The sequence below is a fragment of the Aythya ferina genome, assembly GCF_964211825.1.
Source record: "Aythya ferina genome assembly, chromosome: 3".
NCBI classification, from domain to species: Eukaryota; Metazoa; Chordata; class Aves; order Anseriformes; family Anatidae; genus Aythya; species Aythya ferina.
The window spans coordinates 51,637,792-51,654,681 of record NC_140298.1 but is presented as its reverse complement, the minus strand read 5'-3'; the positions used below and the strand labels follow the sequence as shown (position 1 = coordinate 51,654,681).

Genomic DNA, 16,890 nt, shown 5'->3' with positions numbered 1-16,890 from the left:
GCACACCAAGGATGCAAATACAACTTCCTAAAGTGCAGACTTGGTCCCAGGACCAGCCCACTTAGTTTCCAGGACCATCATGCAGCAGGATAATGATGAACAGAAACCCATTTAAATTCCCTGTCTGGCTTTTTATTAAGGTGCACTTTGTAACATGGTTATCTGATGCTATTTTTTCTGGTACTTAAGGAGAAGATCTTGCTCTTACCTACATGCATCTCTTTGTACTCCTAACTGCGCATTTCTGCTCCCTCACCTTCACTGCTTCCCTTTTACTGTACTCAGATCACTGTCAACTCAGGTCACTAATCTGGCAGATTCAGCAATAGGAAATAAATTGTTTAGCAAGAGATCTGTGACTCAGATCGACTCATTGTGCAGTGAGTACCAGGGCTTTACCCAGAAAGAGATGAAAATTGTGCAGCCTGAAGTCATAGAATCACAGAATCATTAAGGTTGGAAAAGACCTCCAAGATCATCTGGTCCAACCACCCCCCTACCACCAATGTCACCCACTAAACCATGCCACTAAGCACCACGTCCAACCTCTCCTTGAACACCCCCAGGGACGGTGAATCCACCACCTCCCTGGGCAACCTGGCCCAATGCCTGACTACTTCCAAGGAGAAATGTATCAATATTATGAAAATATGAAGCCATTGGTTCATACACTGCCTTATGAAAATATTGCATAGTGCTTATAGCAGTATTATGACATAAATATGAAATGTACTTCTATTATTGCATTAAATTTCTATTTTCAACATAGCATAACATGGTTTGATATTACTATGAAAAATAAGGAAGGTCAAGGTCAAGTTGAAGTTCTTAGCATGGGATCCCGTGCTTTGAAGGCAATGAGATTATTTCAGCTGTATCATGTAACACCAAGCACATGCTATGGCATCAGTTAAAAGGGAGTAAATTCTGTTTGTTTGCTCTTTCAGCATCACCCATGGCACCACAAGCCGTGCCTAGCAGTGTGCTCCAGGCAAGCACTGGACCAGATAACCCACTAATAACCTAACCGTGAGGTGACAGTGCTTGTGTCCAGAGCAGGGCAACGAAGCTGGTGCAGGGCCTGGAGGACTCAGTCCTGTGAGGAGCGGCTGAGGGAGCTGGGGGTGTTTGGTCTGGGGAAGAGGAGGCTCAGGGGAGACCTCATTGCCCTCTGCAGCTACCTGAAAGGAGGTGTGGGGAGCTGGGGGTCGGCCTCTTCTCACAGATAACTAGTGATAGGACCAGAGGGAATGGCCTCCAGTTGCAACCAGGGGAGGTTCAGGCTGGCAGTGAGGAGACATTTCTGCTCAGAAGGAGCAGTCAGGCACTGGGACGGGTTGCCCAGGGAGGTGGTGGCGTCACCGTCCCTGGGGGTGCTCAAGGAGAGGCTGGACGTGGTGCTTGGGGACATGGTCAGTGGGGACACTGGTGGTAGGGGTGGTTGGACCGGGTGAGCTTGGAGCTGCTCAGTGACCCCCCAGCCCCTCGCCCCGCCGTGCCTCACAGCCCCGGCCCCCAGCGGCTTCTCCTCCTCCGTCCCGCCAGAGGGCGGCCGTGCGGCGGGCAGGGCCGGGCCGGGCCGTGCCGTGAGGGAGCGGGCAGCGGCCATGGCCGTGCTGCTGGAGACCACGCTGGGCGACCTGGTCATCGACCTGTACACGGAGGAGCGGCCCCGCGGTACGGGGCGGCGTTGCGATGGGGAGCGGGGCTGGGGGGCGCCGGCTGCCTGGGCACGGCACGGCACGGCCCGGCACGGCCGCCTCGGGCCTCGGCGGGGCTGCGGGCGGGAGGCGCCCGGGGGCGGCGTGTGCGGGGGGCCTGAAAACGGGGAGATGGAAACGAGGAGATGGGCAGGGGGGAAGGTTGAGCCCCTGGGGCATCCCCTTACAGCCGTGCGTACCGTGTCCGCCAGCCCCTCCGGTAACCGGCAGCGTGTTTTCTTGCAGCTTGCCTGAATTTCCTGAAGCTCTGCAAAATCAAGTACTACAACTATTGCCTCATTTACAATGTGCAGGTGAGTATTCGCAGTTCTCTCTCTGTATTTTTCTTGGCTTAAATTCGCAAACACGACAGCAACATCTTACATATTCTGCTTTGTGACAGAGGGACTTTATTATACAAACTGGGGACCCCATGGGGACCGGCCGAGGCGGCGAATCTGTATTTTGGTAAGTAAAACGTGTTTGTGCTGCTTCATAGCAGAGACATCATACGGGAGCAAAGGGTCCGCTTGGCTTGTCTTCAGCTCTTTTGAGGCAGAGTTACTGCTGGGAAGTAACAATGATGCATAAGCTTCTTCAGCTTTTATAGCCAAATGCTTTTTTAATTCCTACACTGTCCTTGACCATTGAGATGCTTTTTCTGGACAGTATTCTATCTCTGACCTTAGAAACAAAGTTATAACTGGCTGTATGTAAATGTCTGCTTATTTAAAAGTGAGCAAGTAACTAGGTTTGGTTTTGTAGGATGAGTATCATAACTAACTGCTCCACGGAAGGCACAATCATGACCAGTTTGTTACTGCTTTTATTTTTATAATAAAATATATTCAGTTGAGCAAGAGGGGAACACAGAGGCTATGCTTGATTTCCTGTGTGCGAGAAAGCAGTCGTGTTGCCTTAAAAATTGACTTGTTGAAAATGTTAATGGTCGTAAACACAGAAGCTGAAGAAGTTCAAACAGTAAAGTGGAACCTAGCAAAGTCTGTGTGTTCTGTATGTTTCCTTTAAAAATAATATTGAAAATAGAATTAAAATTGCATAGTAGAACTAAAAGCCTGGGGTGCTGAGGAACATGGTATATAGAGATAAACAGCTCAGTTTGACCAGAGCCAGTGTTGCTAGACCAGTGTTGATATTTGTAACTCTGGTCTGGTCTGTCAGAGCCTTTAAAATAGAAAACCTTTGGGGACATGGAACTGTTGTGATCCTGGAAGCAGTTTAATTGAGCTAGGGAGATGTTAGTCTAGGTAGGCATGCTTGCCAGACCTGAGCTGTCTCTGCATGTGAGTAGATCAAGTTCATTTTTACATTATTTTCTGTTATAAGGATTGTTTTGGTCTTCTTCTGAGGCCCAGTAGTATGGCAGATAGGGAAGAAAAATGTGATAAGCGAGTTGCAGATACTCTTCTGCTGCTAGCATGGAGAACAGCAATATGTCATTTCCACCTGTTTATTACTGCTGAAATCCACAGCACTGGGGTTTCCTGCTACCCAGGAAACTGATGCAGGCAAACTTTAATTTGAATCTTCGTAAAGACCTACACATGCTTAACAAAATAAGTTCAAACACAACATTGTTCCTTATATTTGGGCAAAACTATGTATTGACCGTGCCCCTGTCAATTATGGAGTAAGGTGAAAATCAGGGATAGACTTCAAAAATTAAAAATGTTTTGATGATTTTTCGTATTTTACGTGTCTTAAATTATAAAGTACATGCAGTCCTGCATGTACGATGAACTTAATTTATACGCGGATAATAGTGGCTTTCTGTTTGTCTTGAAAGAGAAATTGAAAGCATAAATTGTTGCATTTTTAAAGTGTTGGCTTAATTTATTCTGATGGACCCTTATCAAAATCTGTACTCCCTTCAGACCCTAGAAAAATACTGTATGCTGCACTAAAAACCAGAAACAAGCCCTCACAAAAACAAACAAACAAACAAAAAGAACTCTGAAATGCTTCAGAGAAAAATCTGTTATCTGTAATATAAAGTGAACTGTATAACTGTACTGGTACATTGCGCCGATGTTTTAAAAAAAAAAAAAAAAGTTGCATTTACGGTTTTACAGCATTTTTTAATCTCACTTTTAAATATTTACTTGCTTGATAACATATAACATATTTCCCATGTATTTTCAGTCAACTGTATGGTGATCAAGCCAGATTTTTTGAAGCAGAAAAAGTGCCGAGAATTAAGCACAAGAAAAAAGGAACCGTGTCCATGGTGAACAATGGCAGCGATCAGCATGGATCACAGGTCAGTATGCAGTGTTGGAGGTGCACGTCTAAGTAAGAAAAATGAAAATTCCTTGAATTTGCAAAAAGGGTATAACAATATATAATGATGTCATCTCAAGAGCATCATCTTGTAAGATGGTCAAAAGCCACGTATAAAAACGGCCTTAGGTAAATACTTTTTGTAGTGTTCCAGGTGCCAGTAGGTATTTGATTACGGAGAAGAAAGAGGTTGAGATGCTCAGATTAAAATCCTGGCCTAGCTCAAATTTATAAATTTTGTTAAATTCAGCCCTCTCATTTTTTTCTCCTTGTTTGTTTTTGTTAATACCTTTATGTGATTTTGACAATCTTAGAGTAAGATTAAGGAATAACAAATCCTGTAGTTAAATGGATATGAAAAGTGAAGAACTTGTTTTTTAGAATAATCTTAAAACTTTACAATTATAACTTCATCTGAGTTTGGAAACTGAAATCACAGCGTTCTCTGTATGATTACATTAAAGTGTGCATTAAGACAATGTAAATGTATAATTTTATCTGAGTGCAAGTTTTATTTCTTCCCACACCAAAAAAAATATTGTAAAACAGTTTCTGAAATTGATGTTGTTCCCTGTTCAAGTGCACAAAGCTTTTTCTGTAGGTATGTTTAAAGCTCTAATCTCATAGAACGATACAATTTCTCAATAATTATTTTAGATGCATTGTCACTTCCATAGACATGTATTAAAATTCGTCACATGAAATATCCATACATTTGAATTATTATTTTTTTTCATGAAGAAAGAACAACTTAAAAAACAATAAATGTGATTTTGCTCCAGCTAGAGCTTGTTATAATATACAGAGATAATTTTCCTGTTTCTCTGCATTGGAAGTATGAAATTGTTGGTAGGATTTTTTTTTTAGGAAGAAGCAGTGATATTTGCATTTACATTTAAGAATGCAGAAGTTAGGAAGAGTTTCTTTTCCCCTGACTCCAGTGAGATTTTTATCTCTCCTAAGGTAAAACTGAAGCCCTCTTTTTTTCCATTCACTGTTACTGATTTTGTATCTTTTTTTGCAGTTTCTCATTACAACAGGGGAAAACCTGGATTACCTCGATGGTGTGCATACAGTATTTGGAGAAGTGACCGAAGGCATGGACGTATTGAAGACAATTAACGAAACCTTTGTGGATAAGGATTTTATCCCATATCAAGATATTAGGTGTGACTGCATTTAGCTTCCCATTTTGGAGGATTATATAATTTAACACATCCGTCTTCTTGGAAACTAAATCGTTATGGCAACGTTAGGTGACTTGTACATGGTATCTAAAATACTATTTTACTGCAGTGTTCTTGGTGAAATGCTGTATGATTCTGTCCTTACAAGAACTTGAATTTCTTCTTAAGTAATGTAGTATTTATTATGGAAGTCTGTCGTGAGTTGATACGAGTTGCAAGCCATAAATCTGAGCGTTTGTGTAGGCATGTGTTTTCAGATGGACTCCATATCTTCATGGAGTCTTTAACACCTATGTGAACTTGCAGGAACAGGGATGGAAATGCTGTCCAACCTAAAGTATAAGACAATTTGAGCAAAATAATCAATGTAGTCGCTCTAAGAAGTTTTATTCCATTTGTATGATTCTTTTAACTGTGATTTCTAGATTTATGTAGCAGAAGGAATTAGCTGCAAAAAAAGTGCAACATTACTTGATATTAGATGTTACTAGGTTATGTATTAGTCTGGAAATAGGTATATAAGAAAATAAGCAGCTACTAAAATAAGAAAAATCAAAAGAAGATGTGCACCTACCTTGCCTTTATAAAAACACTGATTCTAGTATTTACAAGTATATGTGGCTTTTTATGATATAACTGAGAATCAGCAGGGCTGCTTTCCTATTACTTGGGTAAAGAGAGTTTTATTTGCTTGTTGACTGATTCTGGTCTTGATGTTGTTCCCTATTAGGATAAATCATACAGTAATTTTAGATGATCCCTTTGATGATCCACCTGGCTTGTCTATTCCTGATCGCTCACCAGAACCTACTAAGGAGCAGCTAGATGTGAGTATTTGTGACAGCTTCTTGGGGAAAGCTGGAAGAAAGAATTAAGTAAACAGATCCCTGTTAGTTGCCAGCAGAGACTGGTCAAAATAAGAATCTGTCTTTAATACTTTGTGAAAGTATTAAGGAAGGGGGGACAAGTGGAAGGCAGAAGGCATCCAAGTAAGATTTGGAAAATGAGAGAATCTTTTGGCCATGGATTGCTATTAAATAGTTTTTCCCTTCAATTTTTTTCAGAGTGGCAGAATAGGAGCAGATGAAGAAATTGATGATTTGAAAGGACGATCTGCAGATGAAATAGAAGAAGTTCAGGCGGAAAAAGAAGCGAAAACTCGTGCCATTCTTCTGGAGATGGTGAACATCTTTTTGTATTTACCTTTACCTGAAGAGATGAAAAATTTAGTGTACTAACATTTCTGACAGCACGTTGTGTCCTTAAGATCTTTTCTGGAATCTGTTTCTTACTTGTATTACTTTGCTTCTTCCTGTTACCACACTAATATACATTTACCTTTTTATTAGCATATTAAGTAAAAGGTGGAGATAAATTGTTTGTGTATCACTAGTCTTTTATTCGGGTTTTGTAAAGAAGTGCTGCAATTCAACAGGAGGTGTTGTGTGTATTTGTGCTTTCCTCTGGAACTTAGATTGCTGGTTCTGATGAGGGAATTTTGATCTGAGATTGCAAAAATCAAGGTTGTGCATACTGTAAGCAAGCGTTGTCTCCTCGGTAGCATGAATGCTGCCTCCCTTTGTCTATCTGAACAAAGGTGTGTAATTGTCATCCTTATCTAGTAGGGCGAACTGAAATTTAGGATAGTTGTTGCCAGACTTCAAGGCAGTTTGAAGTTGTCTTAGGTACAGATAGAAACTAAAGAACGGATCCAGTCCATTCTATTTTTGAAACAGAGTGGCTCTAAAAATCACACTTTCACCATTTATTCTAAAAAGGAAAAAAAAAAAGTGAGGCTTTTCATCAATTAGAACTGAGTATTGTTAAGTTATGAACAGGGAAAGCAAGGTGGGAAAGTATTTGTGACTTTCCTGAAATCCCTGTGGTGGAATTGCAAATAGGTTAATTGTTTCTAGGTTCTTTAGAAAATAGTCTTATTGTGACATTGAGGGAGAAAACTATTGTGCTTGGTTTTGATTTTGTGATAGGATTTTGTCTGAAATCATCCACAAGATGTGTTGTCAGTGTGCTTGTGGTGGTAAAACACAGAGAACTTTAGGCAGAAGTGATGAAAGTCTATTTTTGTATCCCACAGGTGGGAGACTTACCAGATGCAGAAGTCAAGCCACCAGAAAACGTGCTGTTTGTTTGTAAACTGAATCCTGTGACCACGGATGAAGACCTGGAGATAATATTTTCACGATTTGGTCCAATTAAAAGGTAATTATTGTAATGTGAAGAAGAAAACCTTTGTTGAAACTGAACTTTATACCCATCAGTCTATTTAGGTTGGACTGTTAAGTAGTATTCTGGTGTCTCTGGAGGCTTATCCCTGGGTAGATGATGACAATGGTGGTGACACAAGGTCACATCTAGCTAGCTGAATATCCTGTCTCCAGCAGTGACTTTAAGTGAAAGTGGAACAAGGGAGACATACAGAATATTTTTTCCCAGCCCCCTGCCCTCACCCTCCTTTCTGCGGTCTACAGTTCAGATGCTACACGAGCTACATACAGTCTTCGTGTCTTAATTTTCCCTGGGAGTACGTACAGCTTGGGATAAAGTGGTAAACATTTCTAGCGTTCAGTGTGTTCTTTGTTAAGGTGTTCCCCATGCCTGCTGCCTTCTTCAGCTCTGAACCTGGCTCCTAGTAGTTTCAGCTGATTTTCCCCTATGCTGGTATCAAAAGATAGTGAAGTGAAACCTACTTTCCTACAGCTCTCTATCATATACTCTCAAATCATCTTTGTTTCTGGCTAAGAGTACAAGCCAGCATAGTTTGTAGAGGAATTTGCCTTGCTTCATTTCCCTTTTCTCAGCTCTTTTCTGTTCTTTTGTTTTCACCTTGAGATGAGAGGAACAGAACTGCATACAGTGTTAAAGAAATTACAGAGTTAGAATGGCACAGGGGTATTCTCCACTTTGCTTTCAACACCTTTTCTAATTATTCCTAGAGCTATAAATGCTTTATAGCCTGTACTAGTAGCAAGTTAATAAAAAAAAAAAAATCTTACAGATTTTAGAATCCTACTCTTCTTGCATGTTTTTATCAATACATGTCTTGCACATTTTTATCGATAAAAGATCTTTCTTATGCCATTACTGCTTAATTTCACTAAAACACTGGTGCAGAAGTTTCTTAGAATTTCCAGGGGGATTTCAAAAGTGACTCACTATCTTGCATAGGCACGTTGACCCTTTCAAAGAAGTTTAGTTAGGTTTATTCCGATGGTCTCGGGTAGGTCCTATTTATTCATATGCCCACTAAGTCAGTTCTGTGTCACGTTCCTACAAGTTTGTGCACTCCTTAGGGTGTGTGTGTGTGACTGATACTGTGTTCACCACACACTGGAGCAGAATTTCTGGATGTTGTAGGGATCTTTTTACACCTTTTCTTTTCCTTTATCAGTTTGTTTAATAAACTCTTTTGCAGACCTTCCACTTTTAGATAGATTGTCTGAATAATTCAACAAAGGGAAGAGTCCTTGCATAAGACAGTCCTACCTTCCTCTTAATTAGTGGCTGCTGCAAAGAATTCATACAGCTTGTCTGAATACTCAGTTTCTCCCCCCCTTTTTTTTTTGTCTTGATCATCTTTTGAATTGTGTATTAAATCATAATATGTCAGCTGCTTAATGTGCTTGAAGGAGTTTCAAGTCTCACATGAATGCCCTATTTACTGCATTTGTTGCCTATTTGAGCTTCTTCAACATACTGTATTCAGAATTCTGGTGCTGTATATGAGTTTGGTAATACTGATGCAGTACTCTAATTATTCCCATTTTACTTCTACTGATCCAATACTTCAGGCCTTTTATTTTTCCCCAGTGAACTGCCTGGTAAGATGGCTGCTAGCAGTGTGCCTGCTAAGAAGAGAAATTTGCCTGTTTAAACTTTCCTTCAATGACTGTAAAAACAGAATGTGAGGTTTATTGTCTCTTATTGGCGAAAGGCAAAAACTTAGTCACAAGCAGTACTGTTGGGAAATAATTTTTTCATTAATCCAATACAGTTCTGTTCCTAGTGCTACAGTTCATCCCTAGCTTACAATTCAAGTTAAGGACTTGTGAACTAAGTGTTAAAATTACTTACTTCAGTAATACCACGTGCACTTTTCCTGTGCAGCGACACCCGTATCAGTAAGGGTCTCAGAATCAAGTGTTAAAATACCTTTGAGGTTTGTTTTTCTGTTTCTTTTATTCTTAAACAGTTACTCTCCCTTTTAAGCAATGCTTACGTGAGTCTTGCTCTGAAAGCACTGACATGTTGATCTCATGCCAATTTTTCAGCTGTGAAGTGATTCGAGACTGGAAGACTGGTGAATCTCTTTGTTATGCTTTCATTGAATTTGAAAAGGTACGTTTTGTAGTTGTGTTGGATGTAGATTCTGCTTATCAAGGTTCATTTTCAGTATCCTACCACTAAAGGAGAAGAGTGAAATCTTCAAGTGTGGGGTAGCTACCATTTTCTATTACTGACTGAGTTGCAGAAGTTGTAGGTCCTAAATCAGTCAAAAATCTTTTTTTTTTCAGCCAAACGATATGAATATGGCCTTAGCTGGTCTTGAAACCAGTGGGTTTAGAGCGGGACTGTGTTTTTCTGAGTACATTAGGACTTTCAAACAGTTAGGAAGAGTAAAAGAAAGGAATGCCAGCAGAAAATGGGGTAGTGCTGCATAAAGAGAGGAGGGAATATGAAAGAAGGGAGATTAGTGTCTACACCACTGTGCTACAGTACTTACTGGGGTTGTAAATGGCGTTAGCTTTATCCACATGCTGCTCATACAGTGTGATTGCTTGTAAAAGCTTTTTGATGGTGCATAGCTTCTTGCTAGAGACTTTCTGATAATCTTGTTAATCTGTGAGAAAAACTGGAAAACACTGGACAAGCAAGAACACGTTCCGTTAGCCTATTGTGTACTTAAAATGGAACTTTTGTTAGTTGCTGTTGTCCCTGGCAAATTTTTAAAGAGGTGAAATGAACTGAAAAAAATGTAATTTTAAATGTTTACATTGGGACAAAGCATAACTATTTCTTTTGAAACGACACAATGCATGAACTGTTGTGGTTTACGCAATTCTAAGAAAAATACCATGTGTGGTGTGTTCATTGGGAAACGTATGCCACTGAGCAGTTGAGTTTGTGTTTGAGCTCTTTGGTGGAATACTTCTTTGATATAATCATGACTCAAAAATTTCTGGAAACATTAATGTCAGGAGGAAGACTGTGAGAAAGCCTATTTCAAAATGGACAACGTGCTAATAGATGACAGACGGATACATGTGGATTTTAGCCAATCTGTTGCAAAGATTAAGTGGAAAGGAAAAGGTAAGTACATGTGATTTTTGACCCTCACAAAAAAAAGCCATGACTCCTAAACGGTAAGTATTTATGTAAAGAGAAACAATTGTTAAGAGCTTAAATCATCTCATCTTCCAGGGTGTAGATTTCCCTGGCAATATAGTAACAGAGCAACAAGGTTTCTAGCTCTTCTCTTCACTACTGCTACATGTACTGGCTAGCTCAGAAACAAAAAATTGGATCACCATGGATTGCCTTTCAACAGATATGATTTACCTGCAAAAATCTATGTTCCTACCTCAAGCTTCAAAAGTGGTGCTTTTGAAGATGCTTATCTGCAACATTAATGTGGCAGTGCCTTGTTGCTTTCTAGTTTCATTATTCACTGTATGACAGTTGGGTGTACGCAAGGAAAAGTGAACATTCAGGCCAAGCCTTTCCTCTCTTCACCTCCTCTATATCGCGCATATTGTATAGCTTGTATGTTTAAAAAACAAAACAGTTTCAGATGTTTGCAGATATTTGGGGCTATTTCTGACCCAGCCAGTTAATCTTGCAGTTTCAAGTAGGACCGGGCGATGGCAGCATGTTGCCATAGAATAGCATTTCGGTCTGTGAGCTGCTGTTGCCAAGTGAATGGGTGGAAAATGAGATGGGTGATGCCCCTCTTAAGACATAATGATTTTTTGACAGCTTAGGAATTCAGATGGAGAGCTGTAGCTGTCTCAGAGGTTTCCCTTTGTGCATCCCAGAGCACAGGTCCTGTGATACATTACTGTTGCTGTGAAAGCCTATGACTATTCTCACTATTAAATGACCTATAATCAAAGAGGGGCTAAACCAGTTACTAAATCCTGCTTTGTGATCCTGTTCATGCTGTGTCTCTACTGGATGTGACTGAGGAGAAAACCGTAATTTGTTTAATGAGATCTGCAAGCAAGAGAAGCACAGAATCATGACTTGCCCTACCCTTTTCTACTCTGTTATCCAGATGTCAGTGTTTTTCTTGGAACTGTATGAATCCCTGTAGGGTTAGGAAGATCCCTTGTTTGCTTTTTTAGTTGCAGTGAGTTGAATATATTTTTCTGTGGACAGGTGGGCAGTATACCAAGGATGATTTCAAAGAATATGAGAAGGAACGTGACAGACCTTCAAAATTTGCTCTGAAAGAGAAGGTAAAACCAAAGCAGGAGTATCCTTTTCCGGTCAAATGTATTTTTTGCCCCAAGTAGAGTTTATGAAAACAGTCTGGAAAAGACTTCTTATTCTTAAAGCTTGCCAAATGTATATTTTCGCTGCAGCTTCACATAACCGTCTGGTGTTTGAGATGGAATTAAACATTTTGCCTTTTTCATTTAGTGACGAAGGTGAATGTAATCAAATCGCTGTGTGCAGGTAAATAATGTTCCCTGTGTAAAGCCATGCAGTGACATAAGGCATAACAGAGTTTTAAGTAGTTTCACGTGGGATCTGCTGCACCTGGAATGGGACAATAGTAGGTTCTGCAATCCTGCTTTGCTTGTGGTGAGCATGAGAGAACAGAAAGCTGTAACTTTTTCAGAGATCTGTGGGTGGTGGGGAAAAAAAAAAAAAAGAGTGAATTGGGACCTGGCTGTAGTGTTTGATGAGGCAGAATTCAGCCATTTAACACAGCTGATTATTTCAATACCTGTGTGCCTTCATAAACCACTCACTGTCTGATAAACTGGGGTTTGTTTGCTTCATGAACTTCTGTGTTCTGATATTTATTGATATTAAGTAATAAATATGCCCTTAACCAACGCTATCAGTGCCAAGTATGACCTTGTGCTAGAGGAGGAGGAAGAAGAGTCTCAAACAAGTCAATCACACTCAGCTAAAAAACAGAAGAAGAAGAAGCATCACCACTCTGACGATGAAGAGGATGACAAGCGGACCAAAAAATACAAGGTGCTCACCTCTTCTTGCATTAATGATTTAACTTGATAGCAGTTTATTTTCCTAGTAAGGGTAAGCCGGGAAAAAGAAGTCTGATTTTGAACTGGGGACCTGGTGTGCAAAGTCCCATAAAATACAGCGGTTGTAAACGTACAGAAGGCTGATGTCAGTGCCTGATTATGAAAGAGGTTTCCCAAATCTTTCTGGACTTTCGAAGCTTGGCATGTCTGAATGGCTTTTTGCCAAAACATCCTGAAGAAGCAGTGTAGCCTCTCATAAGGTAGGAGATCTTCAGCACTTTGAACCTGTTGTTCACATGTTCCCAGTCATAAACCAGAAGTTAATGATATTTCATGAATGCAATCTATTTTTTATTTTCTTGCCAGAAGCGCATGTTGGCTTTCTCCCATGTGGAATCAGAAACACAGCCTCTTTGAATTGTCTGTTTATTTTTTTCTGAATTGTTTTGGAAATACTTGTGCAACATCTCTGTGTGGGTTTACTTGCATCTGTACAGTGCTGTAGGACTCCGGCTGTGGAGGGGATTGCCAGAAGACAGCAGTTCTGTCATTCACTGCAGCCTGTTCAGTCAGCATTTTCACGTTTCTGTGAACCTGAGGTAGTCAAAATGTTGATGTTTCATGGAAACTGAATGCCTGTAATACCAGGTGCAGAGGTTACTACTGTCAAGATTTGAGCATTAAGGAGAAATGAGCTAAGTAGAAAAAAAAATCACTATTTACTGAGTAGAATAGAATAGAATAGTTCAGTTGGAAGGGACCTTCAAAGATCATCTAGTCCAAGTGAGTATGCATTCAGTCCAAGTTAAAAAATCAGTAAAGTGACATGAGCACAGCCCTTTCCAGATGAATTTTGCAGGCAGCTTAGCTGACAAATCCCACATAAAATATACAAACTGCCTTTTGTTGTTGTTGTTTTCTTAAATTTATAACACGGTCATAATCTGGGCAGCTCATAAAAGAAGCAGGGAGGGAGGCATGTTCCCGAGGTGGAGACTGCTCAGTGTGAGTACTGAGGCCAGCACAAAGCGTAACAGCACGGAAACTTTTCTGTTGAATGGTAGCATTTTTAGAACAGGCAAGCAAAGTGTTTTCCCTTAACCCCATTTTGGAAATAGGTGAAGCCTTTGAGGTAAAAACTTGAAAAGAAAACAACAGTTAACTTTCCACAATCAATTGCCGAAGACCGCAGTGACCGTGTTTCGTAGATAAGCTTCCATCCTGAGCCCGTAGGATGTCAGAGGTTTTAATTGAGAGAGAGCAGAGTCTTACAATAGGAAGTTCTAGCAACCGAAACTGCAGTTGGTGCTACCAGCTTCAGCTATGACTGAAGGGAAGGGGGTTTTATTTTCTGAATAGTTTCCATGATGTTGAGTTGTTTTTCTGTTCTCTTGCTGTTTTTTTTTTTTTTGCCTTTTTTTTTTTTTAGTGTAGTTTGACTCATCCCTTTTCTTAGTCTGACACCAGTTTCCTGAATCTTCAGTCTTTGTGTTGAAGTTTTAAGAATATATTTTTGAACCTTGTGCTGTTGACTTGCTTCCAGAGGGCTGAAGAGGTAGGGTGCTGTGGCTTGCTTTCAGTAGGTAACAGGATGTGGGTCTGGAGCAAGAGGCTGCACCACTGTGTGGGTTTGTGGATAGGATTTGGCACAGCATTTTGATTGCTTCTGCTTGAGATCTGTGTTATGACCTTGTTCCCTTCCCAGTTTTCTCTGCGTCTTTTTTGGTTGCTTGGATTGTTTATTTTTTAAAATAACTGGATCTGTGGAGGATGGGTGTAACCAGTGGGTGTTTGTTACACATAGGGCCTTCCAGACTTTCAGATTTCTGCAGTTCATGATTTTAGCAAAAAGATCATGATCTTTCCATTTTTAATCTTCTGCTCTTGCTACTTATTGGAGGTTGACGAGGTCTGATCAAAATCTCCCTGCTGAAATGGCTGTCTCTTCTTCTTCTTTGCTCCTTTTAACCTTTAATTAGCGTGCTTAATGTCTGTAGAGGTGGCGTATCTTCCTTCTGCTTTTGTATCCCGGTATTTCAAGCTGATTTACGTTCAAGTGCTGCTTGGCAAGTTACTACTTTTGGCAAAGTCAGCCATGAACTTGCAGAGCAGTTTCTTCCCCTCTTCTGATAATTCTTTCCTTGTGTGTTCACCAGCACAGTGCTGGATTAAGAAAGGGGGTGATCGTCACTCATTTGTTGACTGGTAAGAGGCAGCGATCCCGGATTGAGAAATCTGGACTTCAGCAGTAAGAAAGAGTCTGGTTTTAAATAGTAATTTTCTTCTGCTTCCAATGGGAAAAGAGCATTTTTCTGACTTGGACAGAGCATAAAAGATTGGATTTCAAATACCATTAGTATTTTTAGTAACTTAGCATTTTAAAAATGTGACCCTTCCCTGTGCCAAAGACTTCAAAAAGGTAGAATCTTGCATAAGGGGAAATACAACTTTCTTTTTTTTTTTGAGAACAAAGATGCAATTTATCTTGTTAATTACTATAAATGACTTCAATGACCGTGTTGTTTGTCTAGACTGCCATCATATTTGCTACTATGACAACCTTTTTGTGGCACTTACAGCTTCAGACACGTCCTGTACACCTTTACATTAAACGCTTCTTAAAGATCATTGTGCTTATCTGGCTCCATTCCCCTGTGGCTTTTTTAATCCTTTCAGCAAGTCACTCTTTTCTGTGATGTTCAGTGCAGGCAATTTTTCATTACTTTCAGGTCTTCGCTAGCCTTTTCCCTGCCCTGACTTGCAAGCGAGAATTTTTGCTTCTATCTGGCCAGTAGCCCGTCTCTGATGTTGGCTTTGTAGATGTTCTGAGCGTTGTTCTGGGTTTCTCCTGTTCCTCCTCGTGCTCTCTGTCAGCAGCAACCCCCCTGAAGGCAGCAGCACACCAAGCCCACCATCTGTTTTACTGGGCAGTGTTTTTGTTTTGTTCCTTTCTACTCCACTGCTGGTGTCCACCTTCTGGCGTGTACTCAGTCCCTGCCACAGAGAGACCTGGAACCTGGCTTCTTCTCCAAACGTGGAGACCGAGACTTTCAGGTTCGCTAGTAAGACATTTGGTAAAATAGTTGCTCTTTAAAGTAGGGAAATCTGTCCCTCATTCTGAAGATGAATGGACAAAGCTCTTACAAATAGCTTATAAATATAAAAAGCAACACTCCGTTTTGGTTGATTCAGATTTTAAAATCTGTACTGAAATAGAGTTCAGCAGTAAAGATGTGGAATAATATTTGGCCACCAGTGAGATTGCTGCACTCAGCAATAGCAGAAATTTTCAGTTACACAGATAAAGATCAAATCTATGGTTGTTTATGTACATGTTGCTCATTGTAACTGATAGGGTTTTCACTATTAAAAAATAAATAAAATGTGCGTGATCATAAATGTGATTTGGATTTTAGCCATACACTGGTGAATGTTACTGCCACGAGCATTTAGAAAAATTTAGAGTTTAGAAAAATGAAAATCGTATTTGAAACTAAGAAATAGTATATAATTGAATGCAGACCTTTTCCATAGTTCATAAAGATCCGTGTTTACTGGTGTTGTTATTAAAACCCCACTAAAAATGGTGTCAACCTGCTAGAGCATACGTTGATACTAAACTTGTGATCATGCTTTCAATTCAAAAGCGTCCACCACTTCCTCCATAGGAAGTTGCATTTGCACCTTCCTGCAGGATCTGAGGCCCCCTCCTGTGTTTTGTGTCTCCCTGTATGTCTTTATTGAATAGTAAGAACAAAATAGTTCCTAGCAGTGCTTAAAAATGCCAGCAGGAGTTCATGTGTTAAAATTCAGGGCTGTTTATTAAAAAAAACTTTGACTGAGTGACTTCACGGGAGAAATGGCATCTTGTTAAAGGATCTTGTCTTTCTGAAACTGCTCTGGCCTGGCTGGGTGTTGGTGTCACCACCTGGTCGTTCTAGCACGTACGGTGTCATCACCTACCAGTGTCACATTTCACAGTGAGTAATTCAGCCACCTCTCCTTCATTCACTAACACGCTGTCTCAGTGGTTTCGTACCATCCACCTGTGGCAGCAAGCAAAGGAGGTGTCCTGCTGACAGCCACACTCCTTTGGTACATAACATTTATCTCCAGAGCAAATCCCTCCTGTGCTCTGAACCTGCTAGGCAGGGTCCTCTGTGATGCTATGCAGAAAGCCAGGGAAATTCAATATTTCCTCATTTCTGCCTACCTGGATTTGCAGCAGTTTTTTAGAGAGTATTTTGTGTGTGCTCAGACACCACCACCATGTGCAATACATTCTTGGTCTCTCCTTTTTTAGGCCATTTAAATAGACTGGTACCCCACAGAGTTTTCTGTAGATGTATCTTGATGCAGTTAGTTTTATTTATGGTGTGTTACCCTTTTCAAATAATAACAGATGTGAATCTGTTTCAGGCAGTGCCAGCCTTAGGCAGCTGAGGAGCCATGCTCAACTCTTCC

The 16,890-nt window shown here is 40.4% G+C and overlaps 1 protein-coding gene across 1 annotated transcript in view; it reads left to right on the top strand.

Annotated features, from left to right (window-relative positions):
* The first annotated feature begins 1,541 nt into the window (after positions 1 to 1,541).
* The window catches only part of PPIL4 (peptidylprolyl isomerase like 4), a 15,856-nt gene continuing 507 nt past the window's right edge, over positions 1,542 to 16,890 (top strand). The window contains exons 1-12 of the mRNA XM_084512407.1: positions 1,542 to 1,677; positions 1,947 to 2,014; positions 2,104 to 2,168; positions 3,864 to 3,981; positions 5,026 to 5,168; positions 5,919 to 6,015; positions 6,253 to 6,369; positions 7,284 to 7,408; positions 9,478 to 9,544; positions 10,405 to 10,516; positions 11,585 to 11,681; positions 12,280 to 12,418. Coding sequence (XP_084368533.1) covers positions 1,608 to 1,677; positions 1,947 to 2,014; positions 2,104 to 2,168; positions 3,864 to 3,981; positions 5,026 to 5,168; positions 5,919 to 6,015; positions 6,253 to 6,369; positions 7,284 to 7,408; positions 9,478 to 9,544; positions 10,405 to 10,516; positions 11,585 to 11,681; positions 12,280 to 12,418 — 1,218 coding nt within the window. The 5' untranslated portion in view covers positions 1,542 to 1,607. The remainder of the gene's footprint in view (positions 1,678 to 1,946; positions 2,015 to 2,103; positions 2,169 to 3,863; positions 3,982 to 5,025; positions 5,169 to 5,918; positions 6,016 to 6,252; positions 6,370 to 7,283; positions 7,409 to 9,477; positions 9,545 to 10,404; positions 10,517 to 11,584; positions 11,682 to 12,279; positions 12,419 to 16,890) is intronic.